The sequence below is a fragment of the Ursus maritimus genome, unplaced genomic scaffold, assembly GCF_017311325.1.
Source record: "Ursus maritimus isolate PB19 unplaced genomic scaffold, ASM1731132v1 scaffold_1, whole genome shotgun sequence".
Taxonomy (NCBI): Eukaryota; Metazoa; Chordata; class Mammalia; order Carnivora; family Ursidae; genus Ursus; species Ursus maritimus.
The window spans coordinates 69630662-69655653 of NW_024423343.1; the positions used below are offsets into that span (position 1 = coordinate 69630662).

Here is a 24992-nt window from a genome sequence, read left to right on the forward strand (position 1 = left end):
AGCCTGCTTCTTCCTCTCCCACTCCCCCTGCTTGTGTTCCCTCTCTCGCTGGCTGTCTCTATCTCTGTCAAATAAATAAATAAAATCTTTAAAAAAAAAGAAAAGTTTGAAAGGAAAACAGTATCTTTACATAGAATCCAGGCAGATCATAACTTAATCAAGTGTTCAAAGCTAGTATCACCAATACCCCCAGATATGTTGTACTTTGAGAAGGGTGTATTGCTTCTCCTTCCCAATGATGCATAACCTCTTCCAATCATGAGAAAGCATCAGACAAACCCACAGTGAGAGATGTTCTGCAAAATATCGGACCAGTACTCTTTAATGGATAAAGATCACGAGAGACAAGACTAAGAAACTATCACAAATAAGAGAAAATTAAGGAGATACAGCAACTAAAACTGATAAGATCTGAATAAATTTTAAATTTTAGTTAAGATTAATTTCCTGGTTTTGAAAATTATTTTTTGTCATGTAAGATGTTAACATAGGGGAGGTTAGGACTCTACTAATAGTGCAACTCTTGTGAGTCCTAAAATAATCTCAAAATAAATGCTTAAAACTAAAGGCTTTCTTTCCATGCCACGCACCTTTTTAAATATTAAAATGTAGGGGTTAACTGGCTGAGAAAGTTTTGAGACTGCAGGAATGAAATGAAGATTATTTGCAGAAAATGTTACCATTAACTATAGAATTCTTTCTGTTTGTTCTCTAATCAGAGTTCAAGGTTATAGTTTGTACATTTTGAGTTCCAGAAGATTTGAAGATTAATATATTTATGAATTTTAATGTGAGCCAGTAAGTTGAGCATTTCTCTAATTTACAGTAATTTTGGTGATGCTCAATTTGGTTACTACACTTACTCATTACTAAGGTTAAAGTACACACGTAACCTTTATTTGAATGTCCTGCCATTTTTAATGATTAGTGTACTTTGCAGGTGGTGTACTAGAGGCTGATTTTGAAATGCTGTAAAATTATGCTTATAATTTTAAAGAACTAGAGACAAAAGTTTGAAGACATGTTGCAACAAGTTTGGGAAGCTATGAAAGATTGAAGACATTTTTATTTCTAGCATACAAAAAGCAACATTTCGGAAGTTCTATCACAGTAATCAGTCTCCTTGATTTTTAAAAAGATTAGATGCTTTAGCATACTTCTTATAATTATTTTGCTTTAATTGGCTATCTGGACTTCTCCTGACTGTTAGGAGACTTTGTTTACTGGTAGTTCAGGTTCAAGGCATTAGTACAGTATTTATACTATTTTGTTCCTGTGGGGGGAATACTCTTACTGTGTTGTGGCATGAAATGCACTAGCATTAATAAAGCTACCTGCAGTTACCATCCCTTGTTTATGCTTTAAATCACTTAACATAGATTGGCTAGCAGAATTTGAAAAGCTCTGCTCAAAAGTGTTCAGCCTCTTATAATGTAAGTCAGAACTTAGGAGTTACAGATGTATATTAATATTTATTATGCAAAATGTGCACACTGTTACCTACCCATTAAAATAGAAGCTAAAAAGTTCACTCATAATATTGAAATTATGTTTGAATGTTAATATCTGTTAAAAAGAATAAGTGTAATCTTCTAAAAGCATTTTCATTTTATGATATAATTTATCAGGTTGCAAATATTTTCTCTGAGCAAAATTTAAGAGTTTTAATCATAACAAGTTACTATTTGGGAGCATCTTCTGATATTAGATATATTAATGTAGAAAAAATTACTTCTCCAATAATGGAAAATTCTAATATGGAAATAATTTTATTTTATAGTCGTAAGATTAGCAGAGCCTGTTTGACTCATGTTGTCTTTTGTTTCATGTAAAACACTATCATTCTGCTTTTTTACTAATACAGAGTATGCCTTGCTTTAAATGTAGTTATAGTATTCACTGAGCCAGCATCAGTCCATGATCAAAAATCACCTTGTGAACAGGAGCTTAAAATTTAAAGACAGCTAAAGGCTAAGGACATTGTTCTGATAATGGAACCAAGGGTGTAATCTAAACAGCACCCCCTGCTGTATAAGAAGATTAAAGCCACAACATAGATGTCATTAAATCAGCTTCTAATTTCCCAAAGAACTTTGAGTAACATTGTGAATGCGTTTTATAATTGGAGCAGAGAAAAAGTGAGATATACAGTTGACCTTTCAACAACACAGGTTTGAACTGTGTGGTCCCCTTATACACACATTTTTTTTTTCAATCAGTACAGTATAGTACTGTAAATGTACTTTCTCTTCATTACGATTTTCTTAACATTTTCTCTAGCTTACTTTATTGTAAGAATATGGTATAGAATATAGATAAAATACAAAATAAATGTTAATTGACTGCTGATGTTGTCAGTGAGGCTTCCAGTCAACAGTAGGCTATTAGTAGTTAAGTTTTGGGAGGAGTCAAAAGTTACAGGTAGATTTTCAACTGCGGGGATGGAGGGAGGGTTGGCACGCTTTACCTCTGTTGTGCAAAGATCAACTGTATTCTTAACTATTTAAAGAATAATTCCTGGTTATTCTAGCCTTTTAAAAAGAAGAAAGAAACTATCATTTTAGTTGTCTGGAGCAGGTATTAGGAAGTGTTGCCCTTGCAACTGCTAACAGATTGTTTTATGCAGTGTTTTGTAGAGAGTAAAAATGATTAAGAGATGGCCTTTTCCTTTGTAACTTTATACGGTAGTAATGGTATGGTAAAAGATAGCAAGTAATCATGAAAGTTCAAAGAAACCCCAAAACATGTCTGGGAAATTCAGGGATACTTCTTAGGCAATATATTTTTGAGATGGTTAGGATAGATAGGATTATATGAGGCAAAGAAGTCAAAAAGCATGTTACATAGGCAGGGGGATGGGGAAGGTGTGAAGTAGAAGAGACAAGGTGACCAAAAATGCAACATTGGGAAACATTTGTTAAGAACCAATTGTGTTTCACACTTTGCAGGTATTGGGGATACTGAGATAAATGAGATTCAGTTTTTGTTCTCAAAGAGCTAAAATCCTAGTTTACCAATTATTTGCATAGAAGTGATAGTTAAAACAGTGGAAACACATGAAATAAATGAGAAAGAAAGCATACAGAAAAAAATAAACATAGCTGGACAAAATCCTTAAGAATGCTTACTTTTAGAAAAGTAAATCCAATAAAGCAGACCAGAAATATTATAAAAGATATGTTAAGAAGATCAAGACAGTTCCATGACCCGGAGCTTAAGGGTGAACATTGGTGTGTGTGTGTGTGTGTGTGTGTTTTAGGTCCCCCGCCCCTCTCTCACTCCTCTGAATGTGGGTTTTTATAAGGAAGAGGCACTCAGCAATGCCAGATTTAAACAGAGAGGTTAAAAATAAATAAAGATTAGTGGGACCTGGTAATTAAGAAAATTTCAGTAACTTGAGGTTTGAGGTTTGGCACAAATATTAAAGATTCTGAGAAGTGGGGAGGGAGTAGACATACAGGTAAGACTTTTCTTTCAAGGTTAACACAGGAGAGATGATGATGAAATTGAGAAGGAAGAATAAATAGGGCTGGGGAGCAGTAGAAGACTGGGGGAGACTAGAGGTCATGCTAAGAAATAAGGAAATGGAAATTGGGAAATTGTGGTTAGGGTACACCTTAAGAGTTTAAGAGCTTGGAGGTGGTAGAATTTTGAGTGATCAAATCCAATATGTGACTTTTTTTTAAAGGTGGTAGAGAAACAATACTAAAATTATAGTGTTAAGAATTTTTTAATGAGAAAGCTGTATTTTTTATATCATTGACTTCTAGGTTCTTGCTGTAAGGGCAAAATATAGAGAAAATATGAAATGTGTTATGCAATTATTTCCCTTCTGTATACAACTACATCCATGTATAGCAGAGAAAGTCTCTAATTTTTTTGATAATGCATGGTATTACTATAATCATTATAATGTGGTCCTAGTCTTTTTTACTAAATATAAAAGTGAATAGACCAACAGGGAATAAACCCTGTAGATTCCACTGTCACTTGGGTGTTTTCTATGCTTTAATTACCTTCACCAAGAATTTTACAAGAAGGAATAAGAAAGTAGAATAAGATAGCTTCTTTGTAATGTTGCCAGGCATAAATGTAACTCTATGTACAGGACTACACTTTTTTTTTCCCCTTTGAATCTGTGGTGAGTAAAGCTCATATTTTGTTGAAAATCTAGACTCACTTTCTTCTAGATATCACTCTTCTTAAAGTTAAAAAAAAACAAAAAAAAACCCTTTTTGTTATCAAAATGTATATGATTGGTTCTTAATTATTGCTGCAAGAGTGACAACTTCATTTAGATATTATTCATGTTTTCTGTTCATGAGACTCCAAGGTTTAGCTCATTTACTTCTTCACAAAAATAAAATTGATGTTTTAACTGTGCATCTAAGAATGCTTATTACTATAATAATAAGTATTTCTATCAGCTTCTGACCTTTTATAACTTTAATCTGTTCTGAATTTTTATATTTGTGTAGTTTTGAGTTTACCCCACAGATTTTTTTCCCATATTAAATCACTTACATAGATTTGACAAGTACAATTTAAGAATTACTATTTTGTAAAATATAAATGAAAAACGATTCTAAAATCCTCAAACTGGAATGTTCACTTCAACTTGCTTATCCAGAAAACTGATGTGAAAGGAAGTGTAACTGATCATAGTATGTTTTATAAATGAAACATTTGATTAAGGACATCTGATTCATGAAGTTGAATTGATTGGTGAGAACCAGGGATTTTATGTGTGAAAATAAATTTATATAAATAAATAAATAAATAAATAAATAAATAAATAAATAGTCGTTCTTAATATTCAGGTTCATTTTTTAGAGAAACTAGCTGGCTTTTTGAGAATTTGCACACAAAAAAAATTACAGTCTTTCTTGTGGCCTGTTGCTAGTCTTAATGATGTTTAAATGACCTTTTCGAGTAGTATGCCCTATTTTTGTTTGACTCAACTTTAGTGCTAGTGTAGTCTAGAATTCTGATAACACAAAAGTACCAAATTCACAAATTTTCTGTTTAGGTTGTGATGAACAGAAACAAACATTGGCTTACTTAGAAAAGATACCCAAGTCTGTCCTTCCCTTATGCGACACTTCGAGGATTTTCCCTATGAGATCCGGTTATTGTGTTGTTATAGTGGGACCTTGACACTCAATCAGAAGTGTTTTCTTTATAAGTTGATATAAGATATACTTGCTGTAACTTATTTAAATCTTACTACCTCAATAAAAAAATGTGATGTTATTTCAGTAAATAAGATAGTGTTTATATTAGTCTCTGAGGGTAGACTCTAACCTTTTTGATGATTCCTCTTGGTTATCACGGAGTAAAAAAACAGAAGAGAGATTTCCTTGATAAATAAATGATAACAAAAAGTATACCTATTTTTAGCTTTTATTTTTACATTTCTCAAATGTATTATGTTAAAAGTAATTAAATTGCAGTGCACAGTTAGGTATGATATAAACATAAGATAATAAAGAAGACCTATCCTTATTTTAACACAAAGCACAATGCCTTTCACACAGTAAATTCTTAAAGTAGCCTGGAGTGTGGGGTTTGGTACTCTATTTTCATAGTTTCAGGCTAGGGAGACTTAATTATTTCCTGGAAGTAAAAGGAGGATTTCCAAGTATTAACAAATTTTCTGTCAATTCTCTTACAAAGTGTGAAAAATAAGTTGTGTTTTTAGTTGTATAACATTTCAACCTGGAGTTTATGACCCTTAGAACTAGATTCTCTTTAAAGTGGGTATTGAAAGGTCACACATTTGATTTGAATGTGATCCTTCCATCACAGAGTTAAAAATGACTTTTGTATTGATAACTGCCCTTGGATGCATTTAGAAATATCTTAGGAAGTTTATTCATTAAATCTTTATGCTGTCCTTTATATTGCTTTATTAGACTAGAATATAATCCCTTTTTGGTATCAATTCTCCTCACCTGAGAGATTTTGGACAGAGACCATAGGTTCACTTCTGCCACATGGAACTGGGAATGCTTTGCCCAGAGTGTGTGATAATTTGAGTAATGGCTTGGTGACAAATTCTGGACTTACTTCATTGGTTTTCAACCTTATGTTAATAGAACGCTCTTATTTTCCTTGTTACGAGTAAAAAAAATTGATAATAATGTACGTGTCTTAGCAGAAAGTTCAGTTCACGTCAGCAGGTCAAACTATTATAATTAGTGACAATTATGTACCTAAAACATTATTTCTTAAATCTCGAATTCAAAGTAAATAAGGTTATACCATTCATTTTAATTATATTTAGAGTACTTTCATGTTTCTGGAATTATTCTATAGGGTTTGAAGAGCAGAAATAGAAAAAGAAAAAATGTAAAATAAAACTTTAATCGATAAGAAATTATTATAAATTTTAATTATGAACGCTGAAATCAGAAAATCTCATCTGTTTTTATAGTACGACTTTAAGTGTGTTTTTTTCCCTCCCAGGACATTTATTCAGAGCAGCTGGGGATCAACCGTTTAACCTGTCCACAGTGTCGAGTGCCTTCCCAATGGTCAGCCACCCAGTCTTTGGTCTACATTCAGCCAGCTCAGGGCATTCAGAATTTGGTGGTTTGGGGACACTTGGTACACCCACAGCCTTAGCCGCACATCCCCAACTAGCATCTTTTCCAGGTAAACATCTGTTACAAACAGTGTTCAAGGAAAGGAGGAAAGCTTGAAAATGTTCAAGCAATAATTTGTTTATTAAATTGAACAAAAAGAGTAGTCTAATGCCTGGTATATTAAAACTCTTGTACAAGAATTGACTCAATCCTGTTTATCACGCGCAAAAAAAACCCCCACAGTGTGTGTGCTAGATGGCAGCGTGATTATAGACATTCAAGTGTTTAGCTAGAGAAAGGGGCATCTGTAATAATTAGGCCAAGTTTTTCTCATGCTTGTGTGTATAGAGCTTGATGAATTTTTCTCAGCTTTCTCTGATTTTTATTTTAAAAAATTATTTAACTTATAGTGGAAAGTAAACTCCATTTCTTATAATGAATATCTCTATACTTTTATTTTGAGTTCTCACTTCTCTGCACTTTCCAAGGAAGATGAACTTGGCTCTTAAATTTCTATATTTTTCCATATTTGATCAGAACAACTGTAGATTTGTACCACTTGGATGACAGCAAGACCAGAATTATCCCCAATTCTACAGATTATGAGAATTCGGGAGCTCAGTGAGGCACTAATTAAAGCTTAAATTGGACAAGCATGCTATAATTTTTCTTGTTATGTTATTTTGAAAGTCTAAACTTTCAGCCAGCTCAGGGCATTAATAAATTTTAGTAAGGGATGCATGGTTTGGTGTTATATAAAATAGTTTAAAAATTAGAGCATAATTCTAGAGACAAACCTGAATTTAAATCTGGCTATGTTACATTTTAGCTGTGTGATCATGAACAAGTAATCTGATCACTCTGCCTCAGTTTTCTCATCTGAAAAATGAGGATAAATAATGGTACCTGCCTCTTAGGGCTCTTGTGAAGATTGGAGGAGATAAACTATATCAGTACTGATTGCAATGTTTAGCATACATAGTGAGTACATAATTAGTAATTATCATTATTATTTTCTCTTGCCCACTTTAATGGGTAATAAACACTTTAAATGGGTAATGGTCAAGTGCTTCTTCAAAAGGAAACAAGTATCTCATTTTAACTATATACAGAATGGAAAGATGGTTAGATGTGTATTTCAAGTACCATTTCTTGAGTCATATTACTCTTTTAATTCTGCTGTCTGGGGGAGAGAAGCTGGCGGGGAGGGGTAATGTGACTAGAAAGTTAAAGTCTTAAACTAAGTCTTAACGTGTGCTTTAAAATTACTAATGGGAATTTATTTTGGCCAGTTTCTAACATGGTCGCTTAGCAAGATGATCAATCCAATAGATATTTGCTGAAATATTGGATTTCTGATTAAAAATGAAAATAGTAGTAATATAGATAGTTACTGGTGTCTTAAAATTTTTTTTTATCATTTTGTCGTAGTTCGTTATACCACTGCTTTTGAGCTTTTCTAAACCCACAATGTAATTGCTACATTATTAAAATCAAATACTAGCTATACCAGAATGATAGTTAACAAGTGTAAAGAGTTACTTATCTGGACTTCAATAATGTTGATATTTCCACTGATAAAAAGAAAATAACTTCTCTAAGAGCCTATCTGAATTATTCACTCATTCATTTATTGTACAAAGTTCTTTGTTCTGTGCACTGACATAGTATATGTTGTTTACAGTTTTTAGGAGATGGACAAACAGACAAGTACAGGACAGTCTTTAGTGGTGAAAGTATGTCTATATAAGCATACTTTTTTTTGCCAAATGAACAGACACTATGCCTAAATTTAAATTCTCCATGATTGCCTTTATTCAAAAGGGTAATCTAAATGCCAAATTTTTGAAATCACCTAAAAAACTAATGAAGACATGTAAGGAAGAAGTTACTAGAAATTTTAAATAAATAACTTACTTTAAAATTTTATGTACTTTTTTGCATTTCACATGATTAAATCAACAGATGCAAAATTATTTAATGGATATTAGTATAATATTATTTCCATTTTATATTGACAGTATTTCACACTAATTTCTTTTAAAATATAATTTTTGGTCATTATATTTTTATATTTTATTACCATGAATTTCTGTGAAGCATCTGGCTCTATCAAGTATGAAAGATTTAAAAATTCTGCTATATCTTCTAGGCTGAATATCATCTGAAATACTAGACTTTTTCAGTTGAATATGATTAATGTTGCCAATATGCTGTTACCTCCTTTGAATACATTTAGAAATTCACCATATGATGATTTATGTAATCCTTATTTTGTATACTTTGTTTTATCAACAAACTATTTTGTGAGTGACTAAATTTGTTTTCTATTTTCTTAAACTCGGAAGATAAATAAGCTTGTCATGTAACAAAAATTACATTATTTCTTATGAAATATTAGACATTTGTAAAGTTTATAGCCAGAAGCTCTACCATTTTCATACTTTTATTTTATTGATTTTATTAACTTGTTTTTTGTTTTTGTTTTTACCTGGGTGTCACCTTGTTTATAACATACACATTTTCCAACTTTTTTTTTTTCTAATCCCCATCGTGTACTTATTTATAGTGATGTTCTAAAGTACAGCATTATGGTTATGTTTTTTTCTGAGGTCATATCTAAAATATTTGAATCTTAATATACTTTGATTACCTTATTGATTTGTGGGTTGTTTATGAAGTCTATACATCCAAGCTGTAACACTTTAATTATAGACTCTGTATTAAATAATATAAATATCTTTAGGAAACCTAAGTCCCTTTTTATTAGCTATTTGGAACCTAGGTTTCAAACCTATAAATAGTAATAGATTCCAACTGTGCTGATACAAGCCCAAAATACACAGTTTTTCTTCCCTCCTAAATACACTTCTTTCATCTAAACAGTGGATAAATGATTAATGCTTTTGTATAGTTACTCTTGGTTCAGTTCCCATCATTCAGGCACTGCTAAATATGCATTGGTGTCATTTCACTAGCAATGCCTTCCTGCAGTGCAGAAGAATAGCTTTTGCAGTTTTCTGCTTATACTGTTTTTAGACCTCTTAGAATAGCAGCTACCATGAACATTTCACTTCTTAAACAAAACAGATTTTGCCATTAGATAATGAAGGTGCACATTGTGTTACATTCTATTTTTAATGAAGAGATATTCCTAGAAAATATTTAAAGATCATATAATACAATAAAATGATAGTGTTGAATTTTTCCCATACTATATTATTGGGTTTCTTCTCTCTGATTTCCTTGTGGTGGTTATAATCAATGAAAAATATAACATTAGCCTGAAAGGTCATAACTAATTTGGTAATCTGGCAAGTTAGCCAAGTGGAGAAGATTATTTCTGAGATTTTAAATAGGGCAATACAAGGCTTTGGATTATTTTCAAATCTCTTCATAATCTTCACCCTTTTTGAAAAATGTGTTCTATAAAATTTGGCTTCTCTTCTTTTCTAAATTTTTAACTAAGAGCTACTGTTTGAACATCTAAATTGCATTTGATGATTTTCTGCCATTGATTCATTTTACATTGATAAAACAAGCATTGTTGTCTGTAATTTATGAGAGAAAATATTAATAAAATCCAAGCTTTCCTTATTAACTTTATGGGGAGGAATTTTATAAACCTTTTATATTTTAATATGACTTGTTTTGGAAATCTTTGAATACTTTTCTGAGATAAAAAAATCCACTGCTTTTACTACCTTTATGTTTTTATTTAAGTATAGATTATCTTCCTCCATAAATGCACTAGAGGTATACTGGTTTACAGTAGCAGTCTTTGTATTATTGTTTATGATTTATCAGACCCAGATTTAAATTGCATGTAATTTGAGGAAATTCTTGACTTAGGTTGTAGGTGATAACCTTAAATTCTAAGGTTTTAAAATGCATTAGTTTATTCTTCTTTTCTAATTTAAAAAAATTATGGTATAAGTTATCAAGAAATCAAACAGTTCTTTACTCCTCCAAGTTTCCCATTTTATTTTTAAAACCATAGACTGCCTTTATTCTTCATAAACTTGAGTTCAAGGAAGCTGCCAAGTGAAGATCCTTAGATGCTACCTTAATGAGAGGAGTGATGAGTGTATAACATCTAATCAGCTGTCTTACAGTTAGATGATCAGAACTGTGTATAATTCAGCAATTCTGTTCCAAGATGAAACTTGATATTTTTTCCAGGAATAAAACATAAAAAGCATTGTTACATTAACTAGAAAGTTAATTCAAGTATTTTTTGCCTGTTTGTTTGATGTTTGATTTTGAGGTGCAGAATGGTGGCGAACAACAGATGTTCATAGTCGTACAGGGGCGACCTTCTTTCCACCATTACTGGGAATTCCACCACTGTTTGCTCCGCCAGCCCAGAATCATGATTCTTCTTCATTCCATTCAAGGACTTCAGGAAAAAGTAATAGAAATGGGCCTGAAAAAGGTATTCCTGTTAACTTAAGTGATGCATTACAAATCCTCCATTCCAGTACTTATTTTCAGTAGAGTTCAGGGTTAATAACATTTATATAACACTGTACTAGACACTTTTTCACAATGTGTGCTTACTCCTTACAATAACTCTGAGAGATTTCACACCCAAAAGTAAATAAGTGATTTGAGGACTGTTTACGTGTCAGTGTGGTGTAGGCAGGATTTGAACCCAGGCCTTCTAACTCCCAGCTCCACTGCTTTTTCCTCTGTATTTCATTACTTCTTTTGTGTAACCGAGTGTAAGATTTACTTCTGTAATTAAGCATTAAATTCATCAAAAGTAATATCCAAGTACCCCTTTTTTCTTTTAAGTTATCATTAATATTTCTGTAGTTGATAACTGTTGTTAGAATAGCATTTGCAAATTATAATAGCATTTTGGATGGTTTATTATTATTATCATTTTTCACTTGGGTTAAGAGTTTTTGGTGAGTTTGCTCTGAAAAGGGAAATATTTGCATTTAATTATATTTCTAAACATTATTTTAATTGAAGTGAAATTCAGCTAAATATAAAATTACCATTTTAAAGTGAACAATCAGTGGCATTTAATGCATTCACAGTGTTGAACAATCACCACCACCTCTGTGTGGTTTCAGACATTTCATCACTCCAGAAGGAAACTCCATACCCCTTAAGCAGTTTCTCCCCATTCTTCCCTCCCTCAGTCTCTGGCACTGTCTCTACGGATTTAATGTGAATATTTCATGCAGATGGAATCCTACAATATGTGACTTTTTGTCTGACTTCTTTCACTTAGGATGATATTTTAGAGTCATTCGTAATATGTATAGCATATATCATTACTTCATTCCTTCTTATGACTGAATAATGTTCTCTTGGATAAACATGTTTGTTTTTATTTTCAAGGTGTAAATGGGTCAATAAATGGAAACAGTACATCATCTGTATCTGGTATCAACACACCTGTATTATCCTCTACTGCTTCAAGTTCTGTGGGACAAACTAAAAGTATAAGCTCAGGTGGAGGAAATCGAAAATGTAATCAGGAACAAAACAAAAACCAGCCTTTGGATGCTAGAGCTGAGAAAATAAAAGATAAGGTAAGTTATTCCTTCAAGGACAAATATATAACAGGTCTTTATATAAGCATTCTAAGGTTCAAACCACCTGAATCTATGGAACAATTTCTTATGAATTACCACTCCTATTTTACAGATGTGTATTTTTATGGTTTGGTACTAATATTAGGGCTCTTAAAAATTACAACTGTCAGCACCAGTATAAATAATGCAAATAGTAATAATAGCTAAGATTTACAGAGAACTTAATACATAACAGCTCTACTCTAATTGTTTTGCAGATAGTACCTATTTTAATCCTCTATATACCCATAACCAACTAGGTATTATTATTACAAATGGAGGAACAGAGCCTCAAAATAGTTGGCCAGTAAGTGGACAGGATTTGAAGTCAAGTAGGTTGATCCCAGAGCCTATGTTTTTAGGAAAACAAAAATAAGAAAACATTTTATTATGGGAAATTTGAAATACATAAAATAGACAGAATAGCATAATAATCCTGTGTATCCATGATTCATTGCAACAGTTATCACCTCATGGCCGGTTTTATTTCATTATATCCCCAGCTGTGCAAGTTATCAGTTTATGCCTCTCAGCTCTAAATTCACCCTCTTCTCCTCTACCAGATGGCACAATGTTAGACCTAGTCAGCAGAGGGTCTTGGAGAAACCCTGGAAGAAGAAAGGGCTTCTGTTTCTAGTTCCAGTGTTTTCTTCTTGCTCTTATGTTGTGGCTGCCAGTGGGTAGCTTTCCCACCAGCTGACAGCTTCTCTGGGGGCTCTGTTTAGGAGACCTTGGTACACACCATCTAGTGGGTCTCATGGGCATCCCAGCAGGCATCTCAGTAGTAAGTTTGGCTGGGATGCCAGTGGGTGGCTTTCCAGCTAATTTTACTGGCACCCCAGCGAGGAGGTTTCCAGAAACTTTTCCTGGCACTCCAGCAGGCATGTTCCCTATTTGCCAGCCTTCACCTGTGATGCCTCAGTGAGCTTTTCTGCCATCCACTGGGCAACAGCCACATCCTCTCCGAAGTCTGAAGTTCAGCCTTGGGTGAATGAGGTTGGAAGATAGAGGTGCTTTTCCAAGTTTACCTTTATTTTAGTACTCTACGTCTGCCCAAAGGAGTGTCTGTTCCCTACATCTGCTATTTCAGTATTCTTTAGAGGCTCTTTGTCTCTCTTAGTAGTTCATATTCTGCTACTAGTTAATAATTCTATATGATAATATTTCCCTGTTCAGGGGCGCCTGGGTGGCACAGCGGTTAAGCTTCTGCCTTCGGCTCAGGGCGTGATCCCGGCGTTATGGGATCGAGCCCCACATCAGGCTCCTCCGCTGTGAGCCTGCTTCTTCCTCTCCCACTCCCCCTGCTTGTGTTCTCTCTCTCGCTGGCTGTCTCTATCTCTGTCTAATAAATAAATAAAATCTTAAAAAAAAAAAATTTCCCTGTTCAAACTGCTGATGTTTCTGCCTTCTGACTAGACCTTGTCTGCCATAGAAAAGGTACTATCAGGAGTAGGTTGGATATGCAAATTGCGTATGATAAATTCACTCTAATATTCTGGTCACTCTAAGCCTTTAGATTTCCTCTTCCACATCATGCCAGGGAAGCTGTGACATTTTCGCTTTATTAAATGTAGGCCACCACTGAGTCCAGGTTTCATGCATCCAAGCAAGTAAGGTGAGATATCTCCAGCTACATGAACTAACACATTATATCCAGAATTTCTAGTAATTGCACCCATATTAGTGAATTTGGTCTGCTCTCATTTGTAATTTCTTCTTGAGCGAGGGGTCTTGGTTTATTTTGAATTAAAGTCTTAACATCAACTGTAAACATTTTAGAAACAAAAATAATAACTAGGGCAGCATCTTCTCATCTCCAAGGTCTATAAAACCACCTTGAAGGCCTGGTTTTCTGGGGAACCAGTCAGCAGTTTGTGATTGTGCTCACGTCACGTTCTTCACCATCTCAGCTATGATGTCGAGGGGACTATCTCTTCCCCATTGTCTTTTCTTACCTCCTTTGTTGTAGATCAGTTGACTCTTATAGTGTATTTCTGATCTTTCTGTTCTTTTCTATTGATCTATGTGTCTGTTTTTGTGCCAGTACCACACTGTTTTGATTACCACAGCTTTGTAGTATATCTTGAAATCTGGGATTGTGATACCTCCAGCTTTGTTCTTTTTCAAGAGTGGTTTGGCTCTTTGGGTCTCTTGTGGTTCCATACGAATTTTAGTATTATTTGTTCTGGTTCTGTGAAAAGTATTGTTGGTATTTTGATAGAGATTTCATTAAATCTATAGATTGCTTTGGGTAGTATGGACATTTTAACAGTATTGGTTCTTTCAATACATGATATAGAATATCTTTCCATTTGTTTGTGTCATCTTCAATTTCTTTCATCAGTGTTTTGTAGTTTTCAGGTAAAGGTCTTTCACCTCTTTAGTTTATTCCTAGGTATTTTATTATTTTTGGTGCAACCGTAAATGGGATTGTTTTCTTAATTTCTCTCCCTGCTACTTCATTATTAGTGTATAAAAATGCAACAGATTTCTGTAGATTAGTTTTGTATCCTGCAACTTTACTGAATTCATTAATTCTAGTAGTTTTTTGGTGGAGTCTTTAGGGTTTTCTATATATAGTATCATGCCATCTGCAAATAGTGAAAGTTTTACTTCTTCCTTATAAATTTGGATGCCTCTTACGTATTTTTGTTCTTGTGTAATTGCTGTGGCTAGGACCTCTAGTACAATGTTGAAGAAAAGTGGTAAGAGAGTATCCTTATCTCGTTCCTAATCATAGAGGAAAAGCTCTCACTTTTTCACCATTGAGTATGATATTAGCCGTGGGTTTTTTATATATGACCTCTATTATGTTGAGATATGGTCCCTGTAAACCTACTTTATTGAGGGCTTTTATCATGAATGGATGTTGTACTTTGTCAAATGCTTTTATGAATCTATTGAGATAATCATATGTTTTTTATACTTCGTGTTATCAATGTGATGTATTACATTGATTAATTTGTGAATATTGTACCACCCTTGCATTTCTAGAGTAAATCTCACTTGATTGTGGTGAGTGACTTTTTCTTTATTCAGTTTACTAATATTTTGTTGATTTTTGCATCTATGTTCAACCGAGATATTGACCTGTAGTGTGTGTGTGTGTGTGTGTGTGTGTGTGTGTGTTTTGTAGTGTCTTTATCTGGTTTTAGTATCAGTGTAATGTTGGTCTCACACAATGAATTTCAAAGCTTTACTTCCTCCTCTAATTTTTGGAAGAGTTTGAAAAAATAGGTATTAACTCTTCTTTAAATGTCTGATAGAATTCACCTGTGAAGCCATCAGGTCCTGGACTTTTGTTTATTGGGAGTTTTTGATTATTGATTCAATTGCATTGCTAGCAATTGGTCTCTTCAAATTTTCTATTTCTTCCTGATTCGATTTTGTAAGATTATGTGTGTTTGGGAACTTATTCAGTTTGTTGGTATATAATTTTTCGTAGTATTCTCTTATAATCCTTTGTATTTCTATGGTGTTATCTGTTATTTCTCATCCTTTATTTCTGATTTTATTTATTTGAGTCCTGTCTTATTTTCTTGATGAGTCTGGCTTAAAGTTTTATCAATTTTATTTATCTTTTCAAAGAACCAGCTCCTGGTTTCATTGATCTGATCTATTATTCTTTTAGTTGCTATTTCATTTATTTCTGCTCTCATCTTTATTATTGTCATTCTTTTACTGACTTTGAGTTTTGTTGGTTCTCCTTTTTCTAGTTCCTTTTGGTGTAGGGTTAGGTTATTTATTCGAGATTTTTTCTTCTTTCTTTAGGTATACCAGTATTGCTATAAACTTTCCTCTTGAACAGCTTTTGTTGGCTCTCAAAGATTTGAGATTGTCATATTTTTATTTATCTCCATTAATTTTTTTATTTCCTCTGTGATTTCTTGGTCGATCCATTCATTGTTTAGTAGTGTGTTATTTAGCCTCCATGTAATTGTGTGCGTTCCCATTTTTTTTTCTCATGTTTGATTTCTAGTTTCATACTGTTGTGGTTGGAAAAGATGCATGATGTAATTTCAGTCTTTCTGAATTTATTGAGACTTATTCTGTGGTCTAACCTGTGATCTGTTCTGGAGAATGTTCCATGTGTACTTGAAAGAATGTGTATTCTGATGTTTGGGAATGGATGTACCTCTTAGAAGTAGTGCTAAAATCTAGTAAGATCTGAAATCCCCCATGCCTTCACAATGTACAAAGCATTGAGCAAGACCTTAGAGGCATGCATATGAAAAAGGCCCTGTCCTTAGTTCTGATAAGGAGTCTACACTGACATTTCTAAACAAAATCAGTGCTATTAAAGTAAAAAATATTTCACGTAGCAGGTACTAAAAATGTACATGGGCACCTCTTTAATGATGTGAAGAGACGGATTCTGAGGTACCGTGATGGTGTCTATAGACACGTATGTTGAAATGACACTAGAGAGAGACTGGCTATGAAAGTAAGGGATAGTAGAACTTAAAATTTCAGAAAAATAGCACCTTTGGATAATGCATTATCTAGAATGAATTTGTGATAGTAGGTTGTCAAGTACAATGGAGATGAAGGACATCAGAACTAAGGAAAAAAATCTTATACTTTTTTTTACTCAATATTTTTCAGTTTTTTAAATTTTATTTTTAAAAATATTTATTTATTTATTTTAGAGAGAGAGAGAGAATGTAAGTGGGGGGAAGAGAAGAAGGAGAAGGGGAGAGAGAATCTCAAGCAGACACTCTGCTGAGCGTGGAGCCTGACTTGGGGCTCGATCCCATGACCCATAAGATCATGCCCTGAGCCGAAATCACAGGTTAGACGCTTAACCAGCTGAGCCAGCCAGATGCCCTTAAAAGCTTTTTAAATTAAAACATTGCTTAGATAATCCTTTTCATGTGTAGTTTGGAAAAATGTTCTTCAGCTAATTTTGATAATCCCTCCTGGGGGTTGCTATCTTAGTAGTATGCATTGAAAATCATTGATTAAGTCCAATTCCCTCATATACAATACATGCATATTTAGAATAAATGTAGATATTTTAAAATAAACAATGTAATCACAGACTAAAATACACATACAGCCTGTTGAGGAAAAAAAAAATAAAACTGTTCAACTTTGAATAAGTTCCACTCTGCTATTACAAGCCAGTAGCAAGTTATTGTTACCACAACAGCCAGTCTTCTTAAAACATAAGTGAGTTCTTATGGTTTTAAAATATCCTATGTTATCATTCCCTCCAGTAGTTTCCTATCTCACTCAGCCTACAAGACCCTGTATGATCTGACCTCTGCCAGTCCATCCAGCCTTGTTTTCTGTGGCTCTCTTTCCCTGGTTTCCTGTGCTGGAGCTGATTTAGCTGACCTCTCCATTTTTTGAACATATCAGACTTGTTTCATGGCTTTTGCCTTTGGTCTTTCCCCTGTTCTTGAAGGCTCTACTCTTTTATCTTTATGTGAGTGTCTCTCACTCTCCATTTAGGTCTCAGCTCAGAAAAATCTTACCTGGTAACTGCATCTAAATCTTCACCCCCACCTCACCCCCAACACACACTGTCTATCCCAGTATCCTATTTTAGTCATGGTATGTGTCACTAAAAACACTTATTTATAATGTTTGTTGATTCTCTTCTCCCTGCTACCACTGGGGCAGAGTTGCTGTTATACCTTTGTATCCCCAGAGATGAGAGCAACTATGCCTGGTACATAATAGCCTTGAATTTGTATTTATTTTGTTATTGAAAGAAATAGTATACAGCGAAATGAAAAAGTTCAAGGAGTGGGCTCTGAAAAGCTTTCCCAGATTGGAACGGGGTTGGGGGCTGGTTAATAAGCTCTTCTTTGGTCATTTTTTGATAACCTAAGAAAACTCATTTTTAAAATGTTTAAATGACAGGAAAGATGCACACTACTGAATTGTGTGTGAATGCAAAATAACTACACACACACACACACACACACACACACACACATAACTAATAGAGACTAAGGGGACAAAATTGTAATACTGGAACTGATTTTTTCTTTTCTCTAATACCTGGACTTGTCTATTCACGTCTGTATTTTTTTCTAAAATGGGGACTAAATTTGTTAGCTTATTAAGGCAGAGATTCTTTGTATACTGTCAGTGTATGGTCTGCAAAGACTGTCTGCATCAGAATCACATTAAAGTGCTTGCTAATGTAGATCCCTGTGCCCTATTTGGAATTGGGACTCAGGAATCTGCTGGTTGTAGCAAATTCAGCAAGTAAATATTCTGCACTCTAAAACTTTAGAATCCACACCTCTAGATCCATTCTTGAGGCATGTAGACTCCATTTCTCATGCCACCTTTACATTAAAAACTACACATATTACTTGGACATTAAAATAGGAGTTTATTTTTCTCTAGTAAATTACTGTATTTCCCTTATTCTTTTCCTTTCTTAGCCTCTATTAAAACCCAAAGTGGTAATTTCTCTTTAGACTCTTTATGATTTTCATAATCTTGCTATACATGCTTAGAAACCCACAAGAGATTTTGGTTACAATGAAGGAGATTTTTCTCTGCCAAATAAATGGTAGGCTTAATGTTACTATATTGTTAGTATTTTGTTATAATAGTAATAGTATATTGTTACTATTGTTTCTCTTTAATCTCTACTTTGGTCTTTTTCATCTTGTGATACCCACACTATTTCAAGTCAGTTGGTTTCTCATCACTCCGCTTTACTGTGAGGGAAAGACATAGCTCCAGGAATGATGGTTACTATTAGTTGGCTTATGGAAGGGTGTGTCTCTGGAGGGAGCATTATGGTTGCTAGCTTGGAAGAGTTAACACAGGTTAGCATTGCAAGGAGAAGATAACAACAGGACTGACTCTCTTCACTCATATGCATTTCATTTCATTTAAATCAAATTTCAGAAAGCACAAAGACTACTACTTTGCCATCTATAACTATCGCTTCAACTTGGCTTCTTTTTGTAGAAGTGTATTATTGTCTTTCAGGCTCCAACTCATTAGTCATGACAGGCTGTATTTCTGTTAAGACCATAACTTTTGTAATTCATTGCTGCTTTTTCTATATTTTGTTCTTCATTTTATCTATCAGCGAATCCTATTGAAATGTTCCTGTGTCACTTTGGATTATACTCAGTCTTAACTGCTCTATCATGTCAGTATTTATCCTTTTTAGTATTCCTATTGGCAGAGTTTTAACTTTTACATTGTTACATAGTTATTTAGTCATAATTCATCTAATAATTTTTCCTTCTTTTTATCCATTACTATTATCTGTTCTTTTTTTTTTTTTTTAAGATTTATTTATTTAAGGGAGGGACAGAAGAAGAGAGAAAATCTCGAGCAGACTTTCCACTGAGTTCAGAGCCCTGCTCCGGTCTCAGTCTCAGTCTCATGACCCTGAGATCATGACCTGAGCTGAAATCAAGAGTTGGAGGCTTAACCGACTGAGCCACCCAGGCACCCCCTTTAATGTGACCTAATGTCACTTTCTACCAATTTCGGATTTTCTTTTTCCTGTAGAGCCTTAAATGTTCCAGAAATTAGTATCTCTCTTTATCATATTTTCTATCTTTTCTGACATGAAATATAAAAAATTAAATTCCTTGCTAAAGCAGCCCTTACGTCTTTTGCTACTTATTTTATCCTCTCTCCAGTACTTATTACATATGGAATTATTTGCTTTCATATTAGTCATTTGTCTACTCTACCACCACCAGCACTAGAATGTAAGTTTCCTGAAGGCAAGAACTCTGTCTTAGATATCATTGTTATCCAGCACCTACAAGGTGTGTTTGGCATGTCATATGTAAATATTTGGTTATTGACTCATTGTCCGCATAAAAAAGAAGACTAAAGTTGAGTATAGAACTTCAGTGTCTGTAACCCTTATCATAATTGGAATTATCATTTTGTAAATTGCTCTTTTTAATCTGCCATGCATTTTGAAGCATGGCAGTGATATGAATAGATCTACATATATATACTATATCGACGTTTCTAATGCTCTATACATGACAGAGCCTGTACTTTTTATTGGAGAATTCCTATCATATAAGTTAATTGGATCTGTTTGTCGAATAATTACCCTTACAACATGTGACTTTTCCCTTTTTTCTAAAATGAAATTTTGAGATGGAAACATCACTTGAAAATTAAAAGAGCATACCTCTCACTGAACTTTGAATTTTTCAAAAAATAAAGTCTTGCTAAAAATTTGTCTTTATCCAGAAACCGAGGAAGAAAGCTATGGAAAGTTCTAGCAACAGTGATAGTGATTCGGGGACATCATCAGACACCTCAAGTGAAGGCATTAGTAGTAGTGATTCGGATGATCTAGAGGAAGATGAAGAAGAAGAAGATCAAAGTATTGAAGAAAGTGAAGATGATGATTCTGATTCAGAGAGTGAAGCACAACATAAAAGTAACAACCAGGTATAAATAGTGTATTGGCAGTAACCACACATTCTTCCTATTTCGGAATTAACTGGTTTATCTCGACTCTCAAAGTCTATGAAGTTTAAAGTTAATCATGTCTTTAGTTCTTAACCTTTGCACAAGAAAGAAGCTGGAGAAACACTTTTAAAGGGACATTTGGTATATTTTTTAGTGAGCTTTATATAACTATCATAAGTCATTAGCACTTTTTAAAGTACCCCTTTTTCTCCAGGTTTTATTGCTTGATGTTCTTTGTTGTAATAGGTTTTGAGAAGTCAACTTTTTATTTTTATTTACAGGTGCTATTACATGGTATTTCAGACCCAAAAGCAGAAGGACAGAAAGCAACTGAAAAAGCCCAGGAAAAAAGAATACACCAGCCATTACCTCTTGTGTCTGAATCCCAGACTCACTCATCATTCCAATCCCAGCAGAAGCAGCCTCAGGTTTTGTCACAGCAGCTTCCATTTATTTTCCAAAGCTCTCAGGCAAAGGAGGAATCTGTGAACAAACACACAAGTGTAATACAGTCTACGGGATTGGTGTCCAATGTGAAACCTTTATCTTTGGTAAATCAAGCCAAAAAGGAAACTTACATGAAACTCATAGTTCCTTCTCCTGATGTACTTAAAGCAGGGAATAAAAATACCTCTGAAGAATCTAGTCCTTTGACCAGTGAAATGCGATCCAAACGGGTGAGTGAAAAATTATTTATAGAAGAATTTTATTATTAGAGAAAGAACTTCTATATAGTCTTATAATATACAAGTTTAAATTAAATTCTACTCTTATATCCAACTGTATTAATTACCAAGAATAGAATATGTACATCAGAAAACTAGATTTCTCTGATTTTATATTTACATATACATCTGCTTAACATACTTTTGGCAACACAATCATGTCATTTTTTTCCTGAGGCGTAATGATTTAATAGTAAGGGGAGAAATACGTTTGAGTAAGATATACTCTACAGTTACTTTTGCTTAAGATCAATGTCCTTTTTTTTTTCTAATATCAGTATATTCTTTTTAAAAAAATAAACTTGAGTAATTTATCTTTGTAATCCTATAATGTGTCCATTACAAGCATAAAAATCCTTTCTGAAGAATCATTTTCTTTTGCCATTGTTAGTAAAGAATTTTTTTAAAGATTTATTTATTTTAGAGAGAAAAAGCACACATGTGTGAATGTGTGGGGGGAGAGGCAAAGGCAGAGAATCTCAAACAGACTCTCCGCTGAATGGGGATCATGGAGCCCAACTCCAGACTCGATCTCATGACCCAGGAGATGATGACCTGAGCCGAAACCAAGAGTCGGAAGTTCAACCGAGTCACCCAGGCGCCCCCCCCCTTTTTAAGAAAAGAATTTTTTTAAGATTTATTTATTTAGAGAGAGAAAGAGTTCCTTTGCCAGTTTTAACAAATTATATGAAATACAGAATATTTTGAATAATTTCATTTATACAAATACCACAACCACTAATCAGAGAAGTTTTTATTCTTTATTTTCTTGCTATTGATTTTATATTATTACATAGTCTGCATTCATAAGTCTAGTAGAATTCTAGTAATTAAATGACCAGTGTCTTTTATTCTAGAACCAATCCAGAGTAGAGAAAATATATTATGTTTGAACACAGTATCCTGTCTTTTGATTACAAAAATTATCATTAGGCCTCTTAATCATTAGATAATGCTTGGATAGCTTCTGCTGCTTGCCAGCTATTGTTTTAAGTGGCATTTACTCATTGAACACTAATATTTGTAAGTGCTACTAATATTATAATGCCCATTTACAGACAATCAAATTGAGATTCATAAAACTTAAATAATTCCCCCAAGATCACACTGCTAGTTAGTGGTAGAGTTAGGATTCACATCTGGGCAGTGTAGCACTAGAATCCTTGTTCATAACCACTGTGATATACTGCCTTTCTTTCTTAAAAAAGTTACAGTGTCCTTGTCCATTAACTCTTATTTTACTGTGAAGAATTTAAGAATAGGGTCAAAGTAAAAAAGCCTTGAATAAATCAGGCTTTTTTGAGAATCTAAATGAGTAAGTTCTCAAGCCTAAGTATACATTAGAATTACTTGGAAAACTTAAAAAAAAAAAAAAAAAAGAATAATACCTCAGAACAATGAAATCAGCATCTCTTGTGTTGAGACTGAGGTATTGCATATATCAAAAGCTTCCAAATGTATAGCCAAATTTGAGAATCTCTGATCTAAATGGGATGACCAATGGTATCATACCATGCATATGATAACTTGCAATGCACTGACTGCTCACTAAGGAGATATTATTATTTTCATTACATTATTGACTCTCCATGAGTAAATTAAGCAAACTAAGAATTACATTGTTTGAGTTAATTTAATTTTTCATTAATGTATATTCCACTTTAAGATAAATTATAGAGCATTATCAAGAGTTATTTGCATTTTGAAAGGTTTCTTAATTTTTCAAAGAGTTTCTTATATGTTTCTTATTTAAAGAATTTTATGTGACCGCCTATTAGAAAGTCACTTATTAAATACTTGCTTAGTAAATGTAACCAACCTAGACTTCCTACACATATGATCTTATGTAATTCTTACAAAGTTGTGTGAGGTGAAGAAACTAAGGCTTAAAGAGATTAAGTCACTTGCTAAAATCACAGAACAAGTAAAGAGCAGAAGGATTTTAAACCAAGGTCATTCTTACATCAAAGCCCATGATTAAGATGAAATAATTTGGTGTTTCTGAAATGATAATGGTAATTCATGGGAAATATTTTATGTGAATGGATCGTCACATCAGATTCAACTCCAGATGACTTTATCTACTTTTCATTGGTACTAGTATTGAGTTAAAGGGTATTTTATAAATATTTTTCTTGTATCAGCTCTTTCCTTACGTGACAGTCTAACATAGAATTTTGCTTTGTTCTTATGATAGTCTCTATTTCACGGTACCTGCTGTGTATCTGCCTCCCCCACAAGTTTGTGATTTCTTTTTTTGAGTATTATTTGATCATTGGCTCTTTCCATACAGTTACACTGTAGACATTTATCTCCCCTCTCCTTTTTATGTACCACCCCCAATATCAAGAAGCACAATATGTTTGCTTTAAAAGAGTAACTGATACTACTCTTAGGATAAAATACAGTGATCTTTGGTTATTTTTGAAAACCCTCAGGTGTCAATATATGGAAAGTGATTCTTTAGAATTATGGAGTCAGAAGCAATTTCAGAAAATTAAAATATAAAACTAAATGGCAAGGTTTTGTTTTCATGACTGTTTTGATCCTATGTATTTAGAAGGAAAATTTACTATCTGTAAAAAAAAGAGTACAACATGATTATGTGACATAATTTTGTTCTAAAAAATGAAAATATACTAAATTTTTCTGCTGAAACCTTAAATCAGTATATATATTAAATATGAAGGTAAGTACATTATATATATGCTTATATATAATATGCAGTATTTCTAATTTATATAAATATTAAGTAAAATTGAGTGTATTAATGTGTTTTATATAATTTTGCCATAAAATTCTTTTTAAAAGGTAAATGCAATTATTTAGTATAATTTTCCATATTTTATTTACTGAATAAATACTAATTAAGCACTTTTTTTTTTGGTGAAGCATCACCTTAGGTATGAGTATTATGTGAGTCTTTGTTTATAAAATGAAGTAACACAGTAAAGACATTAGATAAGATAAAGCAGTTTATGTATTAAATATACTGCTTATTAGACTGCTGCTATAAACGATTTAATACATCATTCTATATTGCATTCCATCCACATTTATACTTCTGAAATGCCCACCACAAATTTTTGCTGACTATGGAGTGTTAAGAGCTCAGCTGCAAGCTGACAGCACTGCTGATTTTAATTTTAAGGCAACCATTTTCATTACAGATTTTACCTTCTGAAATTTAACTGTATTTCTAGTAACTTCAAATATTTTAATCATTCTACTTAAGTTTTTTTATGTATTAATTACATGTACTTAATAAAGTTCATGTAATTTTATTCTTTTCAAGAAGATTTTGAGAGCCAAATATTTTTTTGTTTATTTACAGATGTAAATTTTATGTCTTAGTGGTTTACTATCAGTTTTTTCCAAGAAAAGTAGAATTTTTCTAAACTATTTTATTTCATGCTTTCTAATGCTAATGTGCTAAAGGCACTGTAAGGTAGATCCTACGTAATGTTGAGCCAAAAGTCCCAAAATTCATATCGTGTATGCTACCGATAGTACAGGGTAACAAATAGGACGTAAAGGAGTTGAAAGGACAGAGACAATGAGTGTTTCTGGCTGGAGCAAACTTGGAAAGCTTCTTGGGTGGGATTTTGAAGAAGGAACAAGATTTCATCAGCTTGAGATTTATAAAAGAAGGCCGTTTC

At 33.3% G+C, this 24992-nt stretch overlaps 1 protein-coding gene across 1 annotated transcript in view; it reads left to right on the plus strand.

The window, feature by feature from the left end:
• Positions 1-24992, plus strand: part of BAZ2B (bromodomain adjacent to zinc finger domain 2B) — a 404062-nt gene that overhangs the window by 285547 nt on the left and 93523 nt on the right. The window contains exons 6-10 of the mRNA XM_040644603.1: positions 6469-6657; positions 10855-11022; positions 11943-12136; positions 20384-20587; positions 20890-21285. Coding sequence (XP_040500537.1) covers positions 6469-6657; positions 10855-11022; positions 11943-12136; positions 20384-20587; positions 20890-21285 — 1151 coding nt within the window. The remainder of the gene's footprint in view (positions 1-6468; positions 6658-10854; positions 11023-11942; positions 12137-20383; positions 20588-20889; positions 21286-24992) is intronic.